Raw genomic sequence first — 27,621 nt, forward strand, 5'->3', positions numbered from 1 at the left:
TCGTCTTTTGAAGTTGCACTGACGACCCAGCTTGATTACCAGTTGAGATTGAACAAGATCTGGCGAAAGGTAGAAAAAAAAAAAAGAAATGCTGCTGGCAGGTCTCTTCATTACATCTTGGAGTTGGATTAGATGAAGTATCCAGGGTATTTCTGACAGAGCCACTCTTCTCGGTCTGGATTTAACCCTGTATGCTCCACTCTCACTGCGCCGCTGCATCTGGAAGCCAGCTGCAGCTCTTCGTACACAGCGTGCGAGTGTGTCTGAGTCTGATTAGGGTCACTGGAGGGTCTGTCTCATTCAATATACAGCTGATTGACCAAATGGGAGGTCACAAAAGTTCCTCAGGCAGGGCCTAAGCCATCACGGGCATTAAATGCTGCTCATACACAGTAGATGACAAAGCACTTTGAAACAGGTTGGTCACAAAGACATGAAGAGATTTAGAGCTATTGAGTCGTCACAGGCTGCTGAAAGCTGGTGACGTCTCATCAACGTAAGCTAGTTTCTGAAATACATGAAATGCAGCGCTGTCGCTTCAAATTAAGTTGAGAAAGTTAGATATTTAAAAGTCTTTGGTGTGCACGTACATAAGTGTGCGTAACAAACCCAAAGATTACAGAAAGGAAAAAGTAAACAAATTGTTCTTTTTTGCTAAAAATGTTTTATTGGACAAGGAAGATTACAAATCTGATCCCTTGATGGTAACCATCAACCATCTGTTTGTACAGGCCAGCTCTTAAAATGAATTACCACATGGAAAATATTAGCAACCCAGGAGGGAGGAAAAAAGATAGAAATGATAAAAATGTAACAGGCACCAAAACTACATGCACAACACTGTTAAAAACAGAAAAAAATGCAATGTTAGGACAGAATAAATAGACTAAATATGACACAAAAAAAAGTTTTTGCAAGGAGTTTTCGGAAGGTCGGGGTCGCACATCCCAATAAAAAAAAAAAAACATGTTTAATACTCATCTGTGTTGCAGACCGTTTCTTCAACTACTGGACCGTTTCAGTGTAACGTTAAGACAAGTGGGACAAGAAGCAGGCGTGTGCGCATGTGTCCAAATTCAAACGAGACATCATGTGAATTCACTTTCTGAAGACCAAGGCACTCGACTTCTACATCAAACACTCGCGAGCACTTACCACCGCCGCTGGCAAACGCACAGCGCGGAGCAACTCGCTCGGGTTCCCGTCGGGAGTGACGTGAACTCAAGCAGGTGCAGTAACTTCTTAAATTTGGACGTCGCCGACACGACATTCATCCGCACGCGCCTATTTAAGTACTGGTCAACAGCACTTTCCATTGAGGTCATAACAAGCCTTTTTTTTTTTTACACAAGATTTCTGTGAGCAGTCATCAGAATATACAGTTATAAAGTTAGTGAGAAACACAAACGTCTACCTTGGAGGATCTTTTTTCATTTCTTCTCTGACCTCTTCTACTACAGTATATTTCACAGAGTAAGTTAAAGTACGTGAAAGACACAGAGTTAAAACACAAACATGGTAAGACTAAAACAGCTGAGTGTACAGGTGCCACAGACAGAAGCCAGAGCGTGGATTTTCACGGGAGATGATGAGTGGTCCCCACATTCGTCATTTGAAACCAGCGTGTTTCTGCGACCTTTAGGCCTTCTCCAGAGACTTGTAGTATTCCTTCAGCACGGCCCAAGCCTTCGGCGCCATGAAGCCGTCGGGGGGATTCTCCCCCTCGCGGGCCATCTTCCGCATACGTGTGCCTGAGATGAAATCGTAATCTTGATGGCTGAAGAGAAAGAAAACGCATTTTTGAGTGACAGACGTTTTTTTTTTTAACCAATGAAAAGATGCTCATCGCCAGCACAGGAAATACAGGCCGGTTAGCATTTCTGCAAGCGCAATCCAAAGATCAGAAACAGGACGAAGCTCATCCCACTTCTGATCGACGGACCCGATACTCAGGGTGGGCTCGGATCCTTACACCCCGCCCGGTAAAATGAGACGTGACGGCTCTGTTTTGACATTTCTGGCAGCTGATTCAAATCTTCCAAATCACTCTGCGGCTGGAGAGACACTGTGACAATCCAGTGGGCACGACACTGCAATGATGGCTGCAAAGCGTTTAAGATACTTCACGGGTCGTTACTGCGTGCCGCTGTCAGCCACAAAATCTGTTTTTTGTTCCTGCCAACAGGGGTCGCCAGAAGCAAATTTTTCAATATTACATGTGAACACATTTATATGTTAATTTTATAAGAAAAAAAACATCCTGCTTTTGTTTTTGATATTTAAAGCGTTATTATAGTATTTTTAAAGCTGAGCCCAAAAAATTTACACAAAAAGATTTGGGATTGGTCCAGGCCGGCTGCTGCAATACTTCACTTTGGATCCAAACTAACATGTTAAAACACCAAAGTCAGACAATGACACAAACAAACAAACTGTTCGAGGCAGCTGTAGCTACTCCTCTGTCCTGCGAGGTAAAATTACTGTTTTTGTCAAAGGAGTTTGGTGTTTTGAACAGAGCGACCAAACAGCTATTTTTGGTTAACAAAAGGAATCTTTCTCTTTAACACAAAGGTCTACCTCTGTGTTTTCTATACCTTTGTCAGACACTGTCAGTGGACGTACTTTGACGGGATTCACGCTGCAGCCGCTGCAGCCTGTTTCACAGCTGCTGGCTGAGGAAATCCACTGGACTTATTCTACAACTATTTATTATTATATTACCAATCGGTCATTTAGACACCAACATATGTAAAAACCCAACATTGAGCAGATTGATATTCAACACAGCCTGATTCTAACACATATGTGAATTAATGTATGAAAAACAAACATTACTGCAACTACTTTATTAAATTAAACCCTGACCGCTAGCTGAGACACGTTCAAAACCCTGGATTATCACTTTAAGGTATCACACACTACTGTCAAACATCTCCACCACCAAACTGTCCGTCTGCATGAAGGAATGTGGCCGTGACACGCTGCCGTCAGGAAGCTTCTTCCCGATAATCAGATTGTCATTTTTAAATATCTGCACATCTCCTTGGTGCTCTCTCTCCGTGACAGACGGCTTCTCGCCGCACGTTCAGAACAGACGTGAACAGCTTTGTTTGTAGCGAGCGGACGAGGAGAGCCGTCATCTAAGACCGGTGCAGAGCTGGCACCGGTTCATCACGTCTCAGCCTCGTCGATGGCTGTCAGCGATAATCGAGACATCTTGTTAGCAGACATTCACACTTATCTTACATTACATTCAGAGAGGGTGAAAGTCCTGCTGCTCATGAGGAAAAAAACAAACCAAATGACATGACAGAGCACAGAGAGGAGCCAGAGAAGACCCAACAGCTCTCATGGCGTGAGGTAAAAGAGCTCCGGGCAAATTCTTCCCAGAACATTTTTATACAGTGACAAATTAGAAACAGCTTGCTTGTGATCTGAGCCATTACACTCGAGAGAAAGAGTGGGGGCTTTTGCCGGTGATTAGGATAAGCATCCATATTCCTCCTGAAATTTGGCAAGGCGCTGTCAGCGTGCATGAGAGGATGGAACGCCGTAAATCTAACTGAGTGACGACTGCAGACTTCGGAAATCCAGTTACCATCTCGCATTTGCTCTCTAGCGTTAGCGTTGAAATGATATCAGGCCGTCAAAAAGGCGGCGCAGTGTGTTTAATGAAGGTTTAGTGAATGTTTTAAAAGCTCATTGATTTGCCGTGTTTTGATACAGCTACCAAGCATATTATAAACTTGCATATAATTTTGTCCCTTCATGATAAATAAACTTGTAAACGTTCATCCTAACGAGGAGCAGTGACGCTCAAACGAAGGTGTTTCAAACTCAGAGGGAAGCTTTTTTTTTTTTTTAACCTGGTCATGTCATAACTTCAAAGTCATGGAAACCTAAACAGATGAACAGATGGTCGGCCGTATTTTAAAGCACTAGATGTTCCCAATCAACAATTTGCTTTGGACCCGACGTCATAAATACGCATCATGGAAAACAAAGCAAATCTTTTGATTATTCTGGCCATATTTACTTTTAACTTTCCTGGCCAAACTCAGCTACGGTTGCATAACCTGATGGCGGAGGCGGCATCAAATCCGGAGGAGATTCTTGTTAGTCATCATGTGCAGCGTTCGTATACAGACTTTAATTAATGGCAGGTCTTTGTAATTTCTGAGCAACAACAAAGCTCAAACTAATCCACAAAACCTTTTCACTGTATAAGAAAGAAAAACAATTCCTGTTATTCTTGGCTTGGTGTTTTACTGTAGAGGAGGAAAGAAAATGGATGAAAGGGGTTTAAAAAAAAAAAAAACAAGACAAGCCTAATGAGTAATTAATTTAGAGAATGTAATTTGTGTTTAGGCTGCTGGCTCTAATTGGGCTAAATGAGAGGTATTACTCTGGACTAAATCTACAAATAAACCATTTAATTTAGTGTGAGCGGGCACTGCTGCTTTGACTCAAACTATTCCTTCGTTCCCCGACCTGAACAAACGTAAAGATAATGGGAAACAAGACGCCGGCTTTAAAAAATGAAATTATAGCATCAACAAGCGCTCACTTTTTGGGGTCGTAGAAGTCCATCGCTCTTTTGACCTTGTTGTAAGCAGCGACTTTAAAGGGGACGATCTCCAGGGTGATGAGGCCTGGGGCCATGGTGAGGACCTTGGCCCCGTGGGTGGGCTCGTACAGGTCCTTTCCAGTGTCAGGGTGGGGCATGCCTGCGGGGTCGCGGCCCACGATGTAGAAGTTGGCTCCGGCCACCATTCGAGCTCTGCAATGCCACTGAACCTGTGGACGAGGAAGAAAACAGGAAGAACAGCAGCGTTGACAAATACCTACTGAATTTATTTCCTTTGTGCGGCTGTGACAGCTTTTTACTGCACACTTAAACAGAAACAGGAAAAATAAATGAATAACATCAAATTATAACGACTGGGTGCCTGGCTTGGCATCATATAAGCCATTTTTACAGGCTGCTGAATGGGAGTCATTTGTGATAATGTCGGTTGGTTTTGTTTGGGCTCAGCCTGCGTCTCCTTGTATTTGCAGTAGCTGGTATTCAGACTCTGAGCCCCTCGTGCAGTTTGCTGGGGAATCATGCTGCACACCGCCCTCACAGTTCCCTTCACCGGTCTCACTTTTCCACATGAGTTCAGCCAGCCGGCCGTTAGGAATCTGCATTCACTGCAAGCACCGAGGCTCCTTTTCTGTGTCTCATTATCAATAATTGCTAAATCCCCACATTACTGCCTGACAGTTATTGATGCTAGCGCCATTAGCTTCCTGTCCATACACAGTTTGTATATTTTAGGATCTACAATTTTAGGCTTACAGAACGAGTGGAGGTCGCAGGCTTTCATTGCGTTGCTAAAGAACAATGTGGCCAGAGAAACTGGAGAAATAGCTTTAATATCTGAGTGGCAGTTAGACCTCTGCTGTGGTATGTTGTTATTAGAGGGGAAACAAGGTCAGAACAATGATACTAAAGGCTGGGGCTCCGCCTGGCTCTCTAAACCTCTCATTCAGAATTACAAACTGAATAAATTCCCTGCTTGACATCCACCAGCCTCCAATCTGCTCTCAATAATTTGTGCTGCAGCTTTCCCATTATCATAAGTGAATGATTAAAAGATTCGCTGTTACACAGCTACGCTCAGTCACACGAGGTGGTTTGTGTATGGCATGTAAAACACTAAACAGAGCGCCTCATGACAATTGTAAATCCCCTTTCCTGCCATTTTTAGCCCTCAAAAATTTGCAGACACACAGTATATGAGAGCATCTGTTGTCATTTCTCAGTGCTGCAGTTGCATTTTTCGTTCCATGACAGTTTTTAGGAAAACGTGGCTGTTTTAAAAGAAACCTCAAGCATGTAACCGCAAACACAACATTCTTGATCATCATCACCTCAGTTGGCCCGGCATACATCATGGGCGAGGGAAAGATAGCCACGATGGTGGAGTCGGGATTCAGGACGCCCTCCTCCAGCACAGCGGCGTGCTGCTTCATTCGCCACGGCAGCGGCACGTCGTCGTCCTTGGTCCAGCCTCCCAGCGGGTGGAGCAGCAGGACGGGCCGGCGGTAGCCCCGCTCGATCAGACGCTTGTGGGTGTCCTGCATCAGGAGGGCATGGCCGTTGTGGACTGGGTTGCGGAGCTGGAAGGCAAATACGGCGTCTGAACGGACGGAAAGAGGGAGGATGGGGAGGGTTTGTTGAACTGCGACCGAACACATCTGAACACATCTGTACAAAACAAACAAAAGGCCACAGTGTACCCAGAGATAATCAAGCAGCTAAGTGCCTAACCACTGAAACCACATACAGTGAAGGACTGAATCACACCAGAGCTTTCTCTCCCGTGACTTCTCCGCTCTGTCTCCCTGACGCTCTTCCCAAAGACTAAACAAAGAACAAAAGGACTGAAGCGGCGGATTACCCGGCGCGTCCTCTCCTACTTAAGAAAAAAAAAGGTAGCAGTTTATAAATATTGTGACGCTGCTGTCTCTCTGAGAGTCCCTGGTTGAAGATCTAATCACCGTTTTATGGACAGAAAATAAACAAACCTGCATTCATTTCTTTAAACTTCTGTTTGAGCTCAGTGGGCGTAAGCCGGTACTGGTCCAGTCCGTCATTCCAGCAGATCCTGTCCAGAACCTGCAGGTCTCCCCCGACCAGCCAGTCCCCGCTTTCCATCACCATCTGAAATGGGAGTCACAATCATCATGACTGGGAACACGACTCAAACATAATCCAGACTTGAGACACTGTGGTCCATAAAAACCTCACTGTGCTGGAAGCGGGCCAGCCTGGACTCTAATAAAACCAGAGTTATTGCCCAGTTGCAGCAGGGGCACACCAGCATAAACCAAAGACTGTTTGGTGTTAAACAACTAAACTCCAGCGTGCCGACTGTTCTGCGCTCGACTACCTTGATTTCAAAAACAGAGCAGAGACAGAAAAAGATTGTATTCCACAGTGTAACCTGGAGATGAGCTCATGACCACATCGGAGAGAAATTTTCCCCTCCAGAGATTAATCCAACAATGTCACAGAAGTGCTCAGGATCCAGGCAGAGGCTGCTATTGTTTCAGAGGAAATCTTCCTCCTGCCTCTTGTGAGACTGTAGCTAGAGTTACTGAAAACACCGGCCTGTGCGATGTTAATGTGATAGAAAGTGACAATTCTCTGCAGGCTCTGCAGGAACAGAAACACGGCTCCGGCACCGAGACCAAGAACTCAGAACAACAGAACACAAATGAAACCAGAAGTCTGTCGGCATCGCGAAAAGCAGATCTGGAAATTGATAACAAAAAAAAAGATATTAACTCGTTTCATTGACATGTAATTTATCATGCGGAAAAATTCAAAGAAACTCTTTGATATCCATACTTTACAAACAGACCGCCGTCAGTTTGACCTGGCGAACGATGCATAGAAATCAGAAAGCTGTCAGAACTGGAGGCGACTGCGTGATGTGATCGATAACCGCTTGGCTCCCTCGTAAGAGCTTTTCAGGATCGTGTCGTGATTTGTTTTCCACACTTCAAGTAATCCAACCTGTCCACCGCTGGCCTGAGAAGAGTCATGAAAGATGCTTAGCAGTCTTATTCTTTGGAGAGATCGGCAGCGTAGACAAGTCGCGATTTATCTCCCTAACATAATGTCTGCGTGGATGCACCAAATGAGCATGCCTCCACTTACACATGTGCTCTGTTTAACCGTTGCAAGCGCCCCAGGACTTCACATGTGAAAAGGGCCTTGGTCAAATAAACAGCCGCTACGCCGCAGTTTCCGATGGAGGGGGCTCCCGTCTGAGTGACGGACAGGTAAACAGGAAGCAGTGGATTAACTACATGTAATATAGAGCGGGTCGTTTCTGGTCGGAAAGGGACGGGATGAAAAAAGATTTGTAGCTACCAGCGCGGAGGTGTGTTGACAGACTGGCTCCGGCGCGGGGAGTTAAAACACACACTTATGTATACACACACACACTCTTTAATGAGTGAAACCTTAATCACAGCAAGCTGAACACACACGTTCGGCCGTGACAGGTTAAGAGCGGATAAAGAACGGCAGTTGTGGAAATACAGAGCACTCGGCGCGTGTTTAAAGCCAGCGCTGGGCCATCAGGTGTTGACACTGGAGAGTCACGGTACCAGTTTATGAAACTGGCAGCCTCTTTAAACACATTACCAAGCCAGATGTAATCACGAACACGGTGAGACAAAAAAAAAAGATATCTGCTGAGATTAAAAGTGTCTACTCACTGAGCTGAAATATTGAGACAGCTGTGGGCTGCTGTTCAATTTAATCTCCATCCAGGATTTTTAGCAGCATAGAGCTTTAAAATGAGCCAATGAGCCTCACAGTAAGTCTGACCCCAGGGAGAGAAATCACGAAACACCCCATAGGTTGCTATTAACTTTGTCTTGCACCTTTGCCAGTGTCCAAGTGGCCAACCAACTGCACTAATCCTGAAAACAATGGGGCTTAAAATTAGCCGGACATGCAACTTTTAAAAGTAACCTTGCAGTCCCAGTCCGTGCAGATGGGCTTACGAAAAAGGCGATCTGGCAACTATATTTGCCTGCGACACCAGTCTGCTACAAGCCGACGCCACCTTCCGCAGGGTGTGCGGGATCATTTCAGGACGTTATCTCGCCACTGAGTCTACCTGAGCCCCAAAGCAGTCGATAGGAGACAGATGGAAACAATTCGCGGGTATATTTGGAGAAGGGTCGGGTGATCGGAAAGGTGGAAGCTGGCAGGGATCCCGCAGCCCGTTGAGCTCTGCGGCGCATTCTCGGACGCATTTGGTGGAGGCTGAGCGAGGGACTCAGCATCCAAATATAACACCTGCAAAATGAGGGTGGACCGAGAAGATCAAGTGATTACACTGGGCGTCCTGACAGACTGTGAGAAAAGCTCTGTTCCTCCACCTATTCAGTCTTTCCATAAGCAGTGGGAAAAGGCCAGCTCGGATCTGTGTTCTATCAGTGCCGAATGCAGGGAGGCAGTTTGCTTTCACATGCAGTGTGTGTTTATCACAAAGCAGACTGAGGCAGACCGTCTGCAGCTCCGCAGTGCTGCTCAGTGCTTTCCAGGGTCCCACACATTAGCCCACAATGTAAACTCGGTTTTCAGTGAATGAAAGCTGTGACCCTGAACGCGTCATCTCAGATATTCACCTTGATGTAAGGGTGGTCCTTGCAGGTGGTGCCCCACTGGCGAGCACATCGCTCCTCTTTGCGGTGTTCATAAAACTCGGGGTTGCGAAGGATGGCCACTCGTCTGCCCTCGTAGACCAAAGCCATAGCCGTCACGCCATCTAAACGCTCTTTGTCCGCAGTCGACACCGGCAGCACCACAGGCACCGACAGGTTGATGACGCCACCTAGAACAACAGAAAACACAGAACATTTTAATGAGGGGAAATGAAAATAAAACAGATCAGAAGTAAATTATTGTTTTCATTGTCAAGCAATCTGCTGATCATTTGCTTAAATAATCAACTTTTTTGCCTAAAAATTCAGAAAACAGTATGCCAGTTATTATTTCGCAAAGCCCAATGAGGCATATTTAATTGATTGTTTTGACGTACGATCCAAAAATGTTCCGTCTACTATAGATCAGAGATATCAGACAGTCCAAAACAACACGTTGGCACATGACCGACTCCTCCACTGATCGACATGAATAATTGTTGCTAATTAATTTTCTGCAACGAATTCAGAATAACAAATCGTTCCAGCTCTGAAATAGACGTGAAGTGTGGTACTCATTATATTAATCATCATATTATCCGGTGAGTTAACATCCTGATTGTCCTCTGATGCAAGCAGCACAATCCTCCAGTTCAAGCTCCATTAAAGGCACCCTGTGGGGTTTATGAGCACCAGTGGCACTATGGAGCAACGTTTTCACGAGTGCCCCCTCCCCCCTTTTTTCTGCATCATGCATGGATACACAGGCAACAGGACACACAGTCCTGCCACTGTTTTCAAGCTACTCCACAGATCGGCGGTCGGCGGTGGCAACAAATGAAGGAGTGAAGAAGATCACTGATGAATGCTGTTTTAATGAAAAACACTGAATGTAAGCAGAACTTTTGTTTGTTTACAAGAAAACCCCACAGGGCACCTTTAATATCAGACATGAATGCAAGGAAAACGATGTGAAGGGTCCCGACGCTGAGAGCAGACATCCTACAAAAGGCAGGTTAAAACGTTCAAAGGTATCAACAAAACAGCTCAACCGTTCTAATTAAGTTTCCATGCTGTACCCCTTCAGGCTAAATGTGGAATATACAGCTAAACCACAGGCTACAGTGAGTCTTCAAGGCTGCAATTTAGGGAGCTTGAGGAGGAAAATCCCCTCTTAAGCTAAGCTGGATCTTGACCCTTTCTCATTTTATGATTTGAGGCTGTGTAGTGACAGCGCTCTGTTGGCGGCTTCGCTTTGCCGTCCAGGTTGATGAAAACGTTTTGGACCGGCACGCTTTTCACATCACATCAGATCAAATGCAGTGGAAACGGGAGGGGACGCCGACTGTAACAGCCCCCGGACCCTCTTCTCGTCCCCTCTGTCACAGTGTAGAGCTCACAGCTGGTTCCAATAAAACACACACACACAAGGCTGCAAAATGTCCGAGCGAGAGAGACACAAGCTTGAATTTGGGCCTGTGTTTATTTTTGCAGACTATTTGATTAGTCAAACATGCCGTTTTTTTTTTTTTTGCTTCCCAACCAGTTTTGGTGTTGGAGTGCGGGCGATCAATTCTTTCACTGTCAAACCCTTGGAAGGAAGTGAAAATGTAAAAAAAAAAAAAAAAAAATGGCGGTGTGTGGTGTCAATCAATACAGAAGCCTCTTCCTCTGCGACGGGAAAAGCGGAATCGAGACTTTTCGCATCGATACGTGTTTCTGCCTCCGTCTTATCCAGACAGCTGAGTTCCTCGGGCCAGCTGTGGTTCTGGGGAGGGAACTGAAATCATCTGTGATTTTGTTCTACGCTGTCAGAATCTGACGGTTTTATCCTTCAGTGAGGACAGTGGTTGGATTATATCAATATGTAGAAATCTGAAAATGAAATACAGGCTATGTTAACTTTCAGTTTCTTTTATTTATTCTTCATTAAACAGCGTTCGTGTATGTAACTAAATATTTGGCATGACAACATACAACTTAGGTTTGAGTGGTTGTATGGGCAATAAAAATAAATTGACTTTTTCTTGGAATTTCAAACAACACATGAGAAATTGCTGTAATTACACCAAGAGACTCTACACCCGATGTGATATTTGTTCTTTAAAAAGTGCCAAAAAAACTGAGGCTCCTGGAGATTTATGTCACCAACATGATATGCAACATCATTCTTCAAATTCTGCCTCTAAATCAGCTGAATTCTTGATTCTATCAACGCGTCGCTGTGCCACCTAGCCGAGCTGCACATCACTGCTGTATGATGGTAACTTCTTCAGCACGACGGCCTCCTTTAAGCCTCAACACATCCAGCTGTGCAAAACATGCATTGAAGTGTTTGCTCATCTACTTTAATGCTCCATTTAATCCAAGAAGGACACAGCTGACAGACATTTGAGATCCAGCTGATGAAAATAAAACTCCCAAGTGTCAAATGACAGATGCTTAGAAATTAACCTGTTGGCTGAGAGCTAACAGGTAAACCAAAAAGGACAAAATGTGCGCTGGTTTCCCGACTGAGGAATCCATTCTGTGAGCACTCATCTCCATCTAGTGCCTTTTCTCAAGTATAGCAACACTGATTTTTACAACGAAATCTTCAATTTGTATTTTTCTTGAAAACATAAAGAACTTACCATCCAGCAGACAGTCAAAGTGAAGACACTGCAAATACTCTCTCTCTCTCATAAAGCCATTCAGAGGAGTGGCCCAGCCTTCAGCCAGCACCTGCACCCACTGCATGTCCACCTGCGGATCACACAGTCACACACGGTAGGTTATATATATATTGACCAACATCTGATCATATCCGCATTTCAAATGGAAAATGTATTGGTGGCTAGATAAATAACTGCCCTATATACAGTATATAAAAGGCTCTAATCAATAGTAACTTAGCATCGCTTATTTCTTAAAATTTACCAGAACTGAACAAAAGTAAATCAGAAGCACCTTCCCAATCTGTACAGCAGGCAGAGTCTCTGCATCAGCCTTCGCCAGGTCCAGTTTATTCTCCTGAACGTACAGCTCTTTCACTTCATAAGATGCATCAACAGGAACTATATCCTGCAGAACCACAAGATTGTGAAATTAATCAGTAGAAATAAATCATTACAAAACATTCCACATAATCAACACATTGGTAACGGTTTACTATTCATTAAAAAAAAAAAAAATACATGATACAGTGCAGATGCAACAACATCAACGCTCATACAAATATGAGGCATCACTGTCCCCTAGTGGCTGATAGAGGAATGATGACACACTTGTATATATGAGTGTGAGCCTCAAGCCTTTTGCAGTCTCTGTAATGATGGCACAAACATTCTTTAAAGGTAAAGACTCTTAAAATGACACACATATTTCAAACATGCCAAAGCAGGATATTTCTTTTTCTCACCCTCTCCTGAAGCAGGTCAACAAGCTGCTGTATGCACTCATTCACGCTGCAGGAGTCGGTCTTCAGCACCAGCTCTGGAGCCTCGGGCTTCTCGTACTCTGAGTCAATTCCAGTGAAACCTGATTAAAATAAACAGAAGTAAATGCAGAGTCTGAGCTGTATCTTCAATACAAAATCAACAAGCCCTCACCAACATGAAAAGCTTATGTTTTATTCTACTTCCATTTTGTATGTGTTTGAACTGAACACTGTATAAAATAGGCATCACGATGATTAAACTGCAGCACTTCTAAACTTCATTTCAAATTTTAAAAAGTTCAATCTTGAAATACCCTTTAATCAATAAAGCTATAACCATGATAAACAACTACTTTATTCATACTCTCCAATGAAGAATCACTATATGGGTTTAGCGGAGTTTCAGCCAGGAAATAGCCATTGATAAGAAAACAGTGATTTATGTTACAATAAATCAGAGTTCTTCAGGTTTCTTAAGGATCAAAGTGGAGTTCCAGGGCCGAATTATATTTAATTAATGAATCAACTAGCTAAGACAGAAGAGAGACTCTAACAAAAGGACAATCTGCTCTCCAGAAATGAAAGAAAAGTCCGGAAATTGGGTCAAGATCACCACAATGTGTGTTCACCACCGCAATGTGATAAGAAACACTTCCTCCAACAGTGATGCATCAGTTTCACTGCCGCTGTCGTGTCATTTCTGTGTGATTTGATATGATAAGAACTAGTGCAAACAAAAAGTGTGGGAAATTATAGTAACTACATGTGACATACAACGGCTGTACTGAGTCTACTGAACTACAGAGCACTCTAAAAACAAAGTTTTTGAATTTAGAGATTTTAGATTTTCCCTGTTTGAAATTAGAGTCTTTTTAAGTACTCAGTACTATGTTACAGATGTCACTGTGTATCCATGACATATGTAACAAGGATCCAGACCTCAGATCTATGATGCAGTGCTCATAAACAGTATTAAATTATACTCTACCTCTTATCTCCCCCGCCCTGGCTCTCTTGTACAGCCCCTTCACGTCCCTCTGCTCGCAGACATCCAGTGGAGCGTCCACAAACACCTCAAAGAAAGGCAGCCCTGCAGCCTCGTGGATCTTCCTGGCGTTGAGACGATCCTGACAGACAATAACCAAACAACATGATTTAGAGTCAGCGACGGATAACGTGTTGTCCAGGCTGATCGGGTTTGGTTTTCACCAAACAAGAATGATGAGGACAGCATTCACCACAGTGTGCAGTAAGTTAGTTCCTATTGCAGACACACAGCTCAGAATTGACTTCCAACAGTAAAACACAAGTACACTGCGTATCATGCACCAAAATCCTTCATTGTAATGTTGCACTGCAAACAATATAATGCAGAATATTGAGTAAGAATATTTTTTAATCATATTTTCATTTAGTTTTGCTTTATTCAAAATGAACATTATTAATTCATTTTTAAATAACTCAAATAGTGAGTCTGGTATGCTTCAAAATCCAGACTTTATCAGGCTACATCACATCAGTTTCAGCAGGATAATGATGATGCACAGTCACGTGATCAGTAACATCATCATTATCAACCCAATATCTACAAGCACTCTAAAAATAGATGTGAAATTTACGATGCTGTAATGCCTGTTAGTGCCAGTACAATTCAATACAGACTGTTTAACAGAATGAGAGAGAGAGATACTCCAGTATATTTAACCCTGTCGTCATCCGTTTGTCTCATTCGACTGCTGGTGCTTTCTTTGGAGAGTCACTCACCCTGCTGTAGGGAGAGATGAAGCTGGCGATGCAGACCAGCCCAGCATCAGCAAAAAGCCGGGCCACCTCAGCAATGCGCCTAATGTTCTCTTCACGGTCCTCTGGGCTGAAGCCGAGGTTTTTGTTCAGCCCCTGGCGGATGTTGTCCCCGTCCAGTGTGTAGCAGGGGATGCCGTGACACACCAGGTACTCCTCCAGAGCCATGCTCACTGTGGTCTTCCCTGCACCAGACAAACCTTGACGTGGGAGAAAAGAAACAGCTATGAGATGACGCACAGGTGCAGCTGGGACACCTTGAACTTCGTGTATATGAAAGCTGCTGACATGTCATAACCTACCACTCAGCCAAACAGTGCACCCCCTGAAGCCTCCTCTCGTGCCCACAACCTGGCCACGCTTGTTTCGGCTGACGTGATGAGCTTGATAGGTGACATTAGTTGCACGTTGCATTCCCTGAAATGACAGAGGTTTACCGTCAATTCAGCTCCTGTGGCAAATGCACAAGTTTATGAAACGATTAAAAGTGGTTTCTCTTTGTAGGTAAATTTATTTTAGGTGTATTTATATCAGGCTTTTCTGGTCTGACGACCACTAAAAATGCTTTTTACAACACAAGTCTGCATCCACCCATTCACACACACACTCACACCAACACTGGGTTCGGTATCTTGCCCAAGGACACTTCGACATGTAGACTGCCGAGGCCAGGGATCGAACCAGTGACCTTCCAATAAGCAGACGGCCGAGCCACTGCCGCCCCTGTAGGCTATTCTATATTATGAAGAAAGCTTGGAACATGTATGTAGAGCTGGAAGTAACAATTATTTTCATTATCAATGTGCCATTTTGTTTATAAAAGGTCATAAAACAATGACCATCACATCTGAGTGTGATGATGCCTCACATCCTGCAGGCATTTTACCTTAAACGAATGAATCATTAACAAAACTGTTGCTGGTTATTCTACTACGTGCTTCTATGTATCGTCTGCTATTATTTTCTGATTAATGCATTGTGATTTAAGTTATATTTTTATCCTTGATGACTGTAAACACAGTTCAGAGTTAGCCTTGCAGTGTGTTTTTAGCACGCAGCAGAAGGTTACCTGACAAAAGCAAACAAGGCTTTGCAAACAGCATGTTGCTGGCACTGATGCTGGAATGAAGAATAGTGTTATCACAGCCGCGAGGGCGTTAAACAAACAGTTGATGCCCTTCTATTAACTGCATTAGCACTTGACTGACTAGCCACTTTTTCCAGTCACGACGCTGCTAGCAAACAAGGCGCTACGTGTAAGTTAGAGCTGGCGTTACTGTAGCAGCATGCTAGGTGTGCTAACTAGCTAACCGTCTGCCCAGTTAGCCTGTTAGCCCAAAAGAGGGTTAGCTGGTTAGTGGAAGTGGTCTGACGTGGCGAATCGATGTGTTCAATTAACATAAGTTGGCCAAAGAAAACTCACCCAGCTCTCGGGAGCGTTGCTCAGCTTCTGCTTCTTGTTCGAGTTGCCGTAAGTCTCCATGGTTGGCAGCAGTTAGCGGCTGTTTCAACCGGCTACCTCTCTGAAAACACACGAAGCAACAAACCGCGCGGCTCTTCCTCTGCTACTTCAGGTGTCTCTCGGTTTTTCTGTTTGTTTGTTTTTTATCTTGGCACAGGTATCTCCGGTGAATGGAGGAGACCGGAGCCGAGGAGCCTGGCACCACAACCGGGAAGCGCTTTCCACCGCCGCCACGTCACCGGCGACACGGTGACGCACTTCCTCAGCGGTCGCTCCGGTAACAAGCTGATCTGGCGTCAGTTTTGCGCAGTGAGCGCTGCTCGTTGTCGTGTCTCAGCGCAGTGACTGGCTGAGTGACTCAGCTGATCTGCAGCCAGTCCTAGCAAAGCAAACGGCTCGTGGTCGCGGGGAAAAATACAGTTCCCATTAAGATATAATGAGATTTAATGGTTTGGACTGTATTTATTGAAGATGAAAACAGTATTTATGGCTAGAAATGTGTGAAATTACTTCAAGAGCACGAGCTTAACGAGCAAAAGCATAAAAAAAAGGATTTTAATGGTGTTTTATCTCTTTTATAAAATTGTACAAATAGAATATATCCTAGTTTATCTCAATAGTAATTCCACAATTACCCACCAATAATAAAACACCCTGCAACTCAGCCCCAGCTGGTTTAAATGCGAGTATATCAGAACCCCTATTTTAAAACGAGGCGAGTTACAGGGCGATGCTCGTGCTGATTACAGGACAGCAGCTCAGAATTAAAGGGGATGAGAGGCAGGAGGCTGCACGGGGCTGAGGATGTGCGGGGCCGCGGGGAGGAGCGCTCTCAAAAGCGAGCGGCACCGTCGGGTGTGTAGCAGTCCAGCCTGACGGAGCAGCGAGCACGCAGGGCGCAGCATCAGGGACTCAAGGACCTGCGAGTCCAGGAAGAGGCAGCAGGAGGCCCGAGGAAGGCAGGTAGGATGCCAGAATGTGCAACATGTGAATGTAAACACGCATCTTCTCATCGGCGGGCTTGTTGTGTGGCTTTCATGTGTGATCGTTAACAGGATGCTGCAGCCGGGCTGGATTGTATACTCCTGATGGCATTCAACTTTTTTTTTTTAATGAGTGTTACAGATACAGAAATACATGTATGATGAATTCTGGACATATTTTATCTTTGAATTTCCATTTGTAATACGTGGCTCGTGAACGCGCATAAGGTAGATCGATGCAAAAAGTTTCATTAGGCGCATCAGTCGACATGAGCTGGAGGACTTCGGGTTTATGGTGTGATGATGTCAGTCAGTCCTCAGACAGCATTTTATCAGGGTATTTTTCAGTAGCGTCACGTGGTTCACATATGAAGCTCTCAGACCTTAGAATGCGGATCCAGAACATTAGTCCAGAATTTGCTTTGTTGCGACACATCTGCTTTAATTCCGTTTTAATCATTTCAACTCCCAACTAAGCTCTGACTGAAAACGAGAGGGCTTAATTACAGGACATGCAATGACCTGTCGCCCCACCCAGTAGTTCTCTTATGGGACTGGGTGTTTAGCAGTGTGTGTGTGGGGCCACTGTGCTACACCCCGAAAGTAAACTTGAAAACCGGACTGCCGCCCTGTAATATATGGGAGGCAGCAGCCAGTCCTGAACCTGACATTACTGCCAGGATCCACCCCACATGTGGTTCTGGCACCCAGAGAAGCGGGCCTGGCCCCATGTACACTGTGGCCTTTTCGGCTTGTACGCCATAAAGTTGGATGTCTTTTCAGAAAAAAAAACAGCTAAATTTATTTGTTCTGTCGACAAAGAATATGTGTTTGTGTGTTTTGGTGAACGGCTTTGCACAGTCAACTTGTGTTACGGCCTCATGTCTTGGTCCAGAAGAGAGCGTGGTTGTGTTGGTGAAAAGGTTTCAAACATTTGCTCTCTGTCATTCACATTATTATCACGACACGTTTCAGGTAAGTGAATGAACAGGATTATTATTAATGACAAATGGTTCTAATGTGACTGTCACTATTACCACATGTATACTTTTTCTATTAGTACTACTTCCTTTCATGTCACCTAACTGCAACCAATCAGTGGTAGAAAGTAACTAACTACAATCCCGGTAAATTAAAGCAGAATGCAATCATGTCCAAATGAACTCTGTTTACCTACAGCAGCTTCAGAGGTTTTTTACATGCATTAATCTCCTTCATCCAATCATGTGTTCACAAAGTGTTGAGCCTCGCTCCATCCTCGCTGTGAACCGCTGAGCCTTTCAATCATGATACTATCACCTGTTACCAATCAACCTGTTTACCTGTGGAATGATCCAAACAGGTGTTTTTGGAGCGTTCCACATCTTTCCCAGTCTTTGGTTGCTCCTGTCACAACGTGTTTGAAACATGTTGCTGCATCAGATTCAGAATCAGCAGATATTTACAAAAATCAATGAAGCTGATGAGGTTGAATATTAAATATATTGACTTTGTGCTGTTTTTAATTGAGTATTAGAAAGCCTTAGCCAGTATATCAGAAAGGATCAGCAGGTGATCACATTCGGTTTTATTTATGTTTTACACAGCGTCACTTTTTACTCCCACTCCACTTCATTTCAGAGGTGAACAGTGTACTATTCACTCCAGGACATTTAGTTGATAGCTATGAATACTTGAGCCTATATAATATGATGTTTTGTTTTATATTTAATTCATAAAATAGTTAAAATTAGCTCCATCTGAACCAGCTACATGCAGCAAAATCCTACGTAGATATTAAAGCATGACTAACAATCCAATAATATAAGACTCAGGGGTGATTTGTGTGGATAAAGAAAACTTTTACCTTTTTTTACTTTAAGTACATTTTCTCTCAAATGCACCTTATTAGTATTTTTACATTGAATTACTGTAGCTTTAACTTAAGTAAAGAATCTGAACTTCTTTCACCAGTGCTACTGTTAATAATGATCTTTGCAAAAGCAAACACATCTCATCATATCTCAAGGCACAAAGAAATAACCTTTTTCTCACAAAGCCATTAATAAGATGTGGCTTCTTCACTCGCATCCTTTTCAATGAGACTTCTGAACTATTCAGTTCACATTTTGAGTATCTGCAACTGAAATGAAACGAAACATGCAGGAAAACAAAACTTAAACCTAAACATGATGTATGCTGAACATGTAGTTTCATTTATCACATATACAGTCAGCTGCTCACCAGCTCCAAGAGGGCAGGGCCACCTCTTGGTCTGACTTATTTTTAGCCCTCCCTTTGATGAAGACAATCCACAAGATGTGAAGAAGAAAATGAGTGGACGGCAATAGTAGCATGTTATTATGAAGGCCCCAAAATGGAGTCACAGCCCTGGTAACCCTGGAGTAAAGTACAGCCTTCAAGGCAGCTGGGTGGCTTCTCTTGAAATAGCCTGAGTGAGGTGAGGCAGCCAAGTTATCCATTACAGCGCTGCGACCATGTGGAATAGGTTTTTCTGCCAGTTTTCCATCACCACCCATCCCTTTAGAGTGCTGGGTGCTCCGGCTGGTGGGAAAACACTGTGTACTGTACACTAGGGAGAAGAGGACCAGTGGAAAACTAGTCTAATGGAGCCACTCTGCTGACCTCCTATGCACAGTGCACATGTGCAGACCTGCACTGAACACTATGTAGTAAATATCTCCATAAATACATGTGCTTTGCATTGAATAATACACTGATCTGTCACAATGTGCACAGATACAAGAACATATAGTAGTACGTAAAGAAAACTGTTATTTTAAGTGAAAATCCACCCCAACACAGAAAGTATTGTGCCTTTTTCAGCAATGTTGGACAGTAAAGTCAATATTTACAGCAGCAGTGCTCTCCAAAAGCCAAAAATAAGAGCATGAAGACTTAAAGTGACCGTCAGCACCAGGAAAACGACAGAACAAGCTAAAATATGTTTGTTTTCCCAACCTGTGACGTTGTGTAGCTGTGCGAACAATAACTGCTTTACATCACATCACATCACATCAACAGTCACAGTTGGTTGCTGTTAAACGTGACCACAAACTTTTTGTAACCTTAGCCAAGTAAACCTGAAAGATCATTTTTGACCTTTGAAATGGTCGTTTGACAAAACCGTCCCAACTCAAGGTCCACTTACTAGCTTTTTAACCCAACCACAATCTTTCTGTGACCTTCACTAAGGAAAAGGAACCAAACCTTAAAAATGTTATGCAGGTTTAAAATCAGTGTTTTCCTGCCCTCTCTGGTTGAAAGTGTTCTGTTTTACACCCTGGAAGTGCACACCTGCACCTCTGCAGAATTCCTAATGTTTGAAATGTAAAAGAAATATGTTTTATTCCTGAAAACCAGAGGAAGCCTTCACCCCATGATGTAAACACCTTGTTCCTCCAGCAATACAGTGACTGCATAGCTGTCCTCGACATATAAGATCGCAGCTTGCAGTATAACTAACCGCAGAGCTGCAATCTCACTAATAACATAAGGGACATGGCATTGTAATTGGCTTATATTGTTTGTCTGCTCCTGTTGATCTTATTTGCCATCTTGGCCAGTATTAATATACCTTATGGCCCCTTTAACCTCCTTAAGGTCTGTGAGACTTTGGTTGTACTCTGTAGTCATCCATCAGTTGTATAACAGAGGCTGAATCTGCTGCGGGTTAGTCAGAGGGCATTCTACTATAAGCCTTTTTCCACTGTAATAATATTTTCCCAAAAATTGATCCTGAGGAAACTGATACTTTCAGCAGCTCTCATGTGTCCAGCCGTACTCTATTTCTATCCCATCTTCTGTCCCAGTGCCGGCGTTGTCTGCGAGTGGATGTGCCGTTGTGTACGTATCCCAGATGACATTTACTGTGATGCATTTGAGGGCTTATAGCAGTGTCCTCAGATCCATTAATGGAGCCGTTAAAGGGACGAGAAGCCTTTCAGATATGAAAGAATGAAAATGTTCATTGCTGCAGTGCTCTCTCAAGTCAACAACAAACATGGTACCAGCTTGTGTCCCGCGTCGCTCGTCTTCTGGTGTCATTACTGATTATTCATCTCTGGCTCCCTTTGATTTTATTTTATTTTGTTTTGTTTTATTTCATTCTGTTCTATTCTATCTTGTTAGCATTAGCAAATCTCACTACAAGGGCCATTTAGTGGCTGGAATAGAGTCACATGGTCTTCTTCAGCAGATGCAGTTTGCTCAGTTGTTGTGGACTTTGAAGCCACCATTGACAAGAAGTCCTTAAAGTGCTGTGGTGGTGAGACTAGTTTGTCATCTGCTGTTTCCAACGTCAGCAATGAACTCTCAATCTCAACAAGTTCAGTTTACTTTAGTTCAGTTTTGGGACGAGCAGGAGAATTCCTCTGCAGCAACAGGTCGTAGTTGACCATGAAAACCGCTGCGACCACGGCAGCTTCTTGTTGACGACAAAGTCGGAAAAGCAGGACGGCGAAAAGACTTTGGAAGTCTGAGCGAACGTCCAAACAGAAAACTGTCACGGTGGTTCTGGTGAGTGTCCAGGGAAAGGAAAATATAACACACGGAGCATTAACTCATACGACCACATCGAGAATAGCTGCCTGCTATAAACCCAGAAATAGCCTTTCAGTCTAAAATGGACGTTTGAGTCAGTGGAATCGAGACCTTTGCATCAATAAAAGATCCATCTCTTTCTCCGTTAATCCCTGGGATGAAGAAGAGTGGACACAGAAGTAAATTATAGTTCATCTCCCTGCTTCTCATCCTGGTGATTTGGCTCTCTTAGTGCAACCTGTTTACTTCTGTGCTTTTCTATCCTGTGCACATTATAATAGCACGCTTGAGCTTTCCAAACCGAACTGTTCGGCAGTTTCCAACCTTTTGTTTTCTCTCACGGCAGCTAAACAGCCTCAACCCCGAGGAGCGGCGTCCGTGGATGGACAGTGCAGGCACCCATGGCATCACAGGAGCTTGTGGATGCGAGAGACTCTGCCACTGATAACCTGAACCCGGGAATGGAGGGCGGCGCTGTGCCCAGCGGCGGTAAAACATGCCCCGTCCACACGCCCGGCGGAGAGGACGCGAAGAGAGGCTTTCGGAAAGGCATCGGGAGGCATAATGACTACGTGAAGATCTCTGTGCCAGAGTCCAAGGTCAACCGTCTGCCCATGGAGTGGTGGAAGACGGCGGTCGCGTTCTTTTATGCTGGTTTTAACTTGGTCCTGACCACAGTTGTCATCACTATAGTCCACGAGAGGGTCCCGCCCAAAGAAAGCAGCCCGCCTCTCCCTGATAAGTTCTTTGACTATATTGACAGGGTCAAGTGGGCTTTCACAGTGACGGAGATCAATGGCATGGTGCTGCTGGTCATTTGGCTGATCCAGTTGTTCTTCTTCAGATACAAGTAAGAACCTTTGGTCCACTTTCATTCATCTTCGAGGATGAGTCTGGAGATATCTTTTAGTTTCTGTGGTATCTATTATTTTTCACGGGATTCGCTGACAAGAAGAATAAAGAATAACACCAGCCTCATCTTTTGATGTAGTGTCTTTCAAAAACACCTGAAAACGAGATGAGTGGAGAAAACGTTCAGTTTTGGCTTTTTGTATTACACATCGAAGGAGGTAACTTGTCTGTGCCCGACACGTCTCCTCCTGTTACTCAGCAGCTGCATCATATTATGGTCTATTAAGGCTACTGTCAGTGATGAAATTGTATTTCTGTCTTCTCTCCAAGTTTTCCCTGAGTGATTGTTCAACATAGTTTAGAAAGCGGCCCCAAAACCAGACCCTCCCTGCTGAGGTTTTCATGTAGAAACCTGAAAAAGTCTTCCACATTTGGCCTTTTGCCTGCAAGACAGAAACAGCAAACTGATCACAACGTTGATTACAGCATATAATGAAGGGTTTTTATTGTCATTATGTTGTCTGCTTCATAAAATAAAAAGAATTCTGTAGATTGAAGATGATGTTGATGCATCTTCATCAGACCACTACACTCACAGCGTGCATCAGTATGTGTCTCTAACGGCGTCCGTTTGCAGGTCAATAGCGAGCAGGCGATTCTTCTTCCTCATTGGCACCCTGTACTTGTACCGCTGCGTCACGATGTACATCACCACCCTCCCTGTACCCGGCATGCATATGACTTGCGCTCCTAAGGTGAGTCGCATGCAAACATCAGAGCGGCGCCTCAGCTGTCGTTGCTCAGCCGTGTACTCTGGTGCAGCCTCTGGGACTCATTTTGCACAACCACGCAAGAGAGGCAGCTATAAAAAAAAAAAGCCATTTTGACTTTTTACTGCCTCAGGACAGCAACAATATTGAGGTGCATCGGTGTTTGATCAAAAACATGTGCTGCTGGCAGTTGTTTGCTGGGTTGTGTGTTGCAGGAGGATCAGAGGTTGGACAGTTGAGTTGTTGTTTTGTTCCCTAGATCTTGAAATGTTTTGGACAGTGTATGAGAGCCTTTAGCTACTTGTAAGAAGTGAGTTATCAGCAATTTTACCTGTAAACGATGAGCTTTGCTCAGTCATTTCAGCAACAGGAGCACAAGGTTTAAGCATGCATAGTTGATGATATTGTTGAACTATCCTTCTTTTACTTCCTCTTCTTTCTCACTTCACATTTCCCGGTCGTGTAAATTACCACTTCAGATTATGCCGCCTTGATCTGAAGAGATCAACAGAAATTAAAGGAACGGTGTGACATTTTGGCTAATCCACTTATTCGCTTTCTTACCGAGAGCTAGATGAGAAGACTGATACCACTCAAGAGCAGTTTAATGAGTCTGAAGAATGCATGAGCTCTAAACATCCCTCATGGATGTCCTATTAAACTGCACTTAAGGAGACTACAGGACCTATTTTCAAGTTGCCTTTAAGTGTGCTTGTGTGCGTGACTGATGTGCATTGTTTCATATATGAAGCTACAGACTGTCAGCTTAGGTTAGCACAAAGAGAGGAAGCACAGGGAAACAGGAAGCCTGGACCAGCACCTCTAAAGGTACTGTTGCTCAGACAAGAAGATGAATTTGAAGATGTTATGTTGAGCTCTGGGAACTTTTTTTTTTACTTTTTTCTCACATTTTAATGAATAAATTATTAATTTGAAACCATATTTAAGGAATGAGCTGACACTGAAAATGATGGTGAGGCGCAGCCCTTACGTTGCTGCTGATCCAGTGTACATTTCTCCGTCTTTATGTCCACTTCCTGTTCTCTAACAGCTCCACGGAGACTCCCAGGCAAAAATCCAGCGAATCCTGCGCCTGGTCTCAGGTGGCGGTCTGTCCATTACAAGCTCCCATCTCTTGTGTGGCGACTTCCTCTACAGCGGACACACTGTGATGCTCACTCTCACCTACCTGTTCATTAAGGAGTGTGAGTACTCCGAGCGGCACTTGTTTGTTGTTGTGCTTGTATGGAAACATTTAAGTGAATTTGCCATGAATAATATATGAACACGTGGTCCTTTTCGGTACTAATGGGGTTCAAATAGGTGACGTGTGTTTCCACCATTTATCATTTGGAGTATTTGTTTCCAGGTGTGTTGGACATCCTGCAAAGCTACATTACGTTACATCTAACCAAAGCTAATGCAGTCTTATTCAACAGCCCGGCAATAAATTGTGCCTTCGCGAAGGTTATAAAGTTCAGTTTTATTTCAAACTCTTTTAGAGAGAAGTTAATTCAGCTTTATGGCCATTTTTGAAGGCTGTAGTTTCTGCTGCTGTTGAATTATGTTGTGCTTTACTGAGAGGTGTCTTCAATATTTTATCCACGGTATGAATAGGGGTAGAGAAAATGTTAAAAGCCCCTCTCAGGATAACGCTATGTAATTCAACGACACCACAAACTGCAGCCTCCTAAATGAGTTAAATCAACGCCTTTATGAAACAGTTTCAACACAAATTGAACATTATTACCCTCATAGGAATAGGATCGTCTCTGTTTTTTGCAGGGTTTTTGTATTATCTAGCTCTAAAATGCAGTCTGAAAATGCAAAAACATGTTGTGAGGATGAGAAGCTACAAGCAGAGGTTAAGTTGTAGTTAAGTTTCTCCTTTAACGTGATCTTTACTGTGACCCTGCTTACCGTGTGGTGCAGAAAATCCCTCTTTTTGTCACACTGCACTGAAATGCGACAGACTGCCTTTTTATAGTGGAAACACGGAAGAACAGACCACGGGCGGAGGTTGTCATAAATATTGCAGACACTCTTATCTCTCCTTCCCTCCGTCTCTAGACTCACCGCGGTCGTTTTGGTGGTACCATCTGATGTGCTGGCTGCTGAGCGCCGTGGGCGTGGTGTGCATCTTGGTGGCACATGAGCACTACAGCGTGGATGTGGTCGTGGCCTATTTTATCACCTCCCGCCTGTTCTGGTGGTACCACACCATGGCCAACTTACAGGTCTGAACACAGAGCTGAATACTGGGTGGCTGTTTGTGTGTGTGTAAAAAGGAGCTTTCAAAGCTGAAGGCTTCCCTCTCATTGAACCTTGTTGCACATTAATCATTGTGCACAGAGGCCTTTACTGTCTGTCTGGTGACACATGGCTGTGTTTTGTTCACAGAGTTTACCTCAAGTGTAGCTGCTAAAGGTTACATGCCAGCACTAGAATTTATTACAGTTTATGTTTAAAGGAAATGGTCTATATATTACACATTATAATTACACATTTACAGTAAGTACAATCTATATTTTTATACTGTTTGCCAGAATTCCTTTAAACAGTCAGTATGTAGCTTCTCAACATGGCTAATTACCCCCTCTACTGGCCAGGAAATAGACAGAAGAAGTTTTTCCAAATTATATTTAGATATTTATCACATAGTTAACATGTTTAACACAAGATGATGTTTTTCTGTCCCTTTATTCAGATTATTTTAGTTAAATAAAGAGGATGGCTGTGTAATGTATTAGATTTGTACGTTTTCTCCACTATGCAAGAGAGCATCACACATTTTAAAAAATTTAGTCTATTTAAAGTAATTTAACTGTTAACAATCTTACACTGTTTTGGAAATGTGTTAAAGGACGCGTGACAACAGTATATTCCAAAATGTATGTGAAGCTAATGATGCTTCTGCAGCATGAGTATCTTTTAAAAAAAAAACCCTCTTTATTTCACTATCCCGCCACCCCAGCATGGAAACACGAGGGAAACAAAAACAGGTGAATCTGTGCTAAAAGCCTAATTTAATTAAAGATAGAAAGATGTGTTATTGTCATTGCATAATAAACACTATGAAGCTTGATTTGGCAGCAATCCACTCCACTTAGTATCATGTATCAATAAATAAAAGAAAAAAATATATATATATGTGTGTGTGTGTGTGTGTGTGTCTGTGTGCGCGTGTGAATAAATCTAAATAGTCATCATATACAGAATAAAAGCATAAATAGTTATAATCATACATACATGGTGCATGAAATTGTAAAAACAAAATAGCATTGGCAGGTATTTCCCCATACGGGCAGTATGGGGAGTATTGTTTTAAGACTTGCAGACGATCCTGTGATAATAGTAAAAATCATCCATTATCCATCCATTATCTATACACCGCTGAATCCTTTGCAGGGTCACGGGGGGGCTGGAGCCTATCCCAGCCGTCTCTCGGGCGAAGGCAGGGGACACCCTGGGCAGGTCGCCAGCCTACCACAGGGCTACACATATAGACAGACAACCATGCACACCACTCAGTAAAAATCATTAGATGTTCTTTTCTGATGCACCTTTTAGACTCTGAGGCTCTTTTGTGATATGACTTCCAGAAATATTGGACATGCAATCGCATCAAAATCAACATAATCAACTCACATCTTGACAAAAAGAAGGAAACAAAAACTTTTCTGAGTGCTGATATTGTTCTGAGTGAAGTTTTTTTCTCTTGACAGACTCTGAAATGCTCACCCAACAACTACCTCACCAACACCTGGTGGAATCCGCTGTTCAACTTCCTGGAGAGGAACGTCCAAACCTCGGTGCCATGCTCTTACAGTTGGCCCATCACCTGGCCTCCGGCCTGCCTTAAGAACCCCTGCAAGAAGTACTCCATGGTACAGAGCACACGAGAGGAGTGACCCCGGTGCCCCTGCAGCGCTGCCTGATAACCCCTCGAGTGGTCTCCTTTCATTCAGTCTGGAACAGAATGGTGGCAAACGCATCGCTGTGAGAGAAATGTTTCCTCAGAAACGTGTAGAAGGATAATCATATTGTCTCTGTGTGTTCATTGTCAGTGTAATTTATTTATGAGGTGAAGTCCCGCGAAGCCGTCATTGTTTTCGTAACTGCTGCTCGTGTCAGCTCCTAGTGAATCTCACCCAGGAACGGACAGTTTGGTGCAACTGCAGCCGGTTTGTTGCAGCATCTGCAAGACTTGTTTTGCATTATTTTAGATCTGCTACCATAACTATTTCATACTGTAAGTGTTGACGGGGTTTACCTCAATATGATATCAGTGTGCTCAAGTCACAAGGTGCCTTAGTGTGTTTAACGTCAGTAGGTGTTCTGAAACTGCCATTACGTGTCGTACCTGTATTTGTTTTTTTTTTCTATGAGTTTTTTCTAATTATTATCATTATTGATATCGCATTCATTTTAGTAGCCTTGAGTGTGTATATTCTAGCTGTAGTCTCAACATTGTACTATTGTATTAAAATTTACCCATACTAAGGCTTCACTGTGCTTTTTGATTGAATGAAACCGTCAGTCAAAAATCATAATCATGTTATATACTGCAGCTGCGTGTTT

At 43.5% G+C, this 27,621-nt stretch overlaps 2 protein-coding genes across 2 annotated transcripts; one reads left to right on the top strand and one right to left on the bottom strand.

Moving 5' to 3' along the window:
* Window positions 1–1,309: 1,309 nt before the first annotated feature.
* On the bottom strand, window positions 1,310–16,118 carry papss1 (3'-phosphoadenosine 5'-phosphosulfate synthase 1). The gene is made up of 12 exons (XM_041933499.1): window positions 15,855–16,118; window positions 14,734–14,848; window positions 14,396–14,631; window positions 13,620–13,758; window positions 12,614–12,732; window positions 12,163–12,276; window positions 11,847–11,958; window positions 9,199–9,404; window positions 6,574–6,709; window positions 5,917–6,185; window positions 4,568–4,797; window positions 1,310–1,777 (listed from the first exon to the last, which is right to left on the bottom strand). Exons 1-12 carry the CDS (start codon window positions 15,912–15,914, stop codon window positions 1,639–1,641), a joined length of 1,875 nt encoding a protein of 624 aa, XP_041789433.1. The 5' UTR covers window positions 15,915–16,118; the 3' UTR covers window positions 1,310–1,638.
* Window positions 16,119–16,758: 640 nt separating this feature from the next.
* sgms2a (sphingomyelin synthase 2a) lies at window positions 16,759–27,619 on the top strand. The gene is made up of 6 exons (XM_041933500.1): window positions 16,759–16,856; window positions 21,765–22,268; window positions 22,908–23,025; window positions 24,092–24,245; window positions 25,111–25,277; window positions 26,766–27,619. The coding sequence occupies exons 2-6, from the start codon at window positions 21,820–21,822 to the stop codon at window positions 26,949–26,951; spliced, it is 1,074 nt and encodes a 357-aa protein (XP_041789434.1). The 5' UTR covers window positions 16,759–16,856; window positions 21,765–21,819; the 3' UTR covers window positions 26,952–27,619.
* Window positions 27,620–27,621: the final 2 nt, after the last annotated feature.

Source organism: Chelmon rostratus, chromosome 3, assembly GCF_017976325.1.
Source record: "Chelmon rostratus isolate fCheRos1 chromosome 3, fCheRos1.pri, whole genome shotgun sequence".
Taxonomy (NCBI): domain Eukaryota; kingdom Metazoa; phylum Chordata; class Actinopteri; order Chaetodontiformes; family Chaetodontidae; genus Chelmon; species Chelmon rostratus.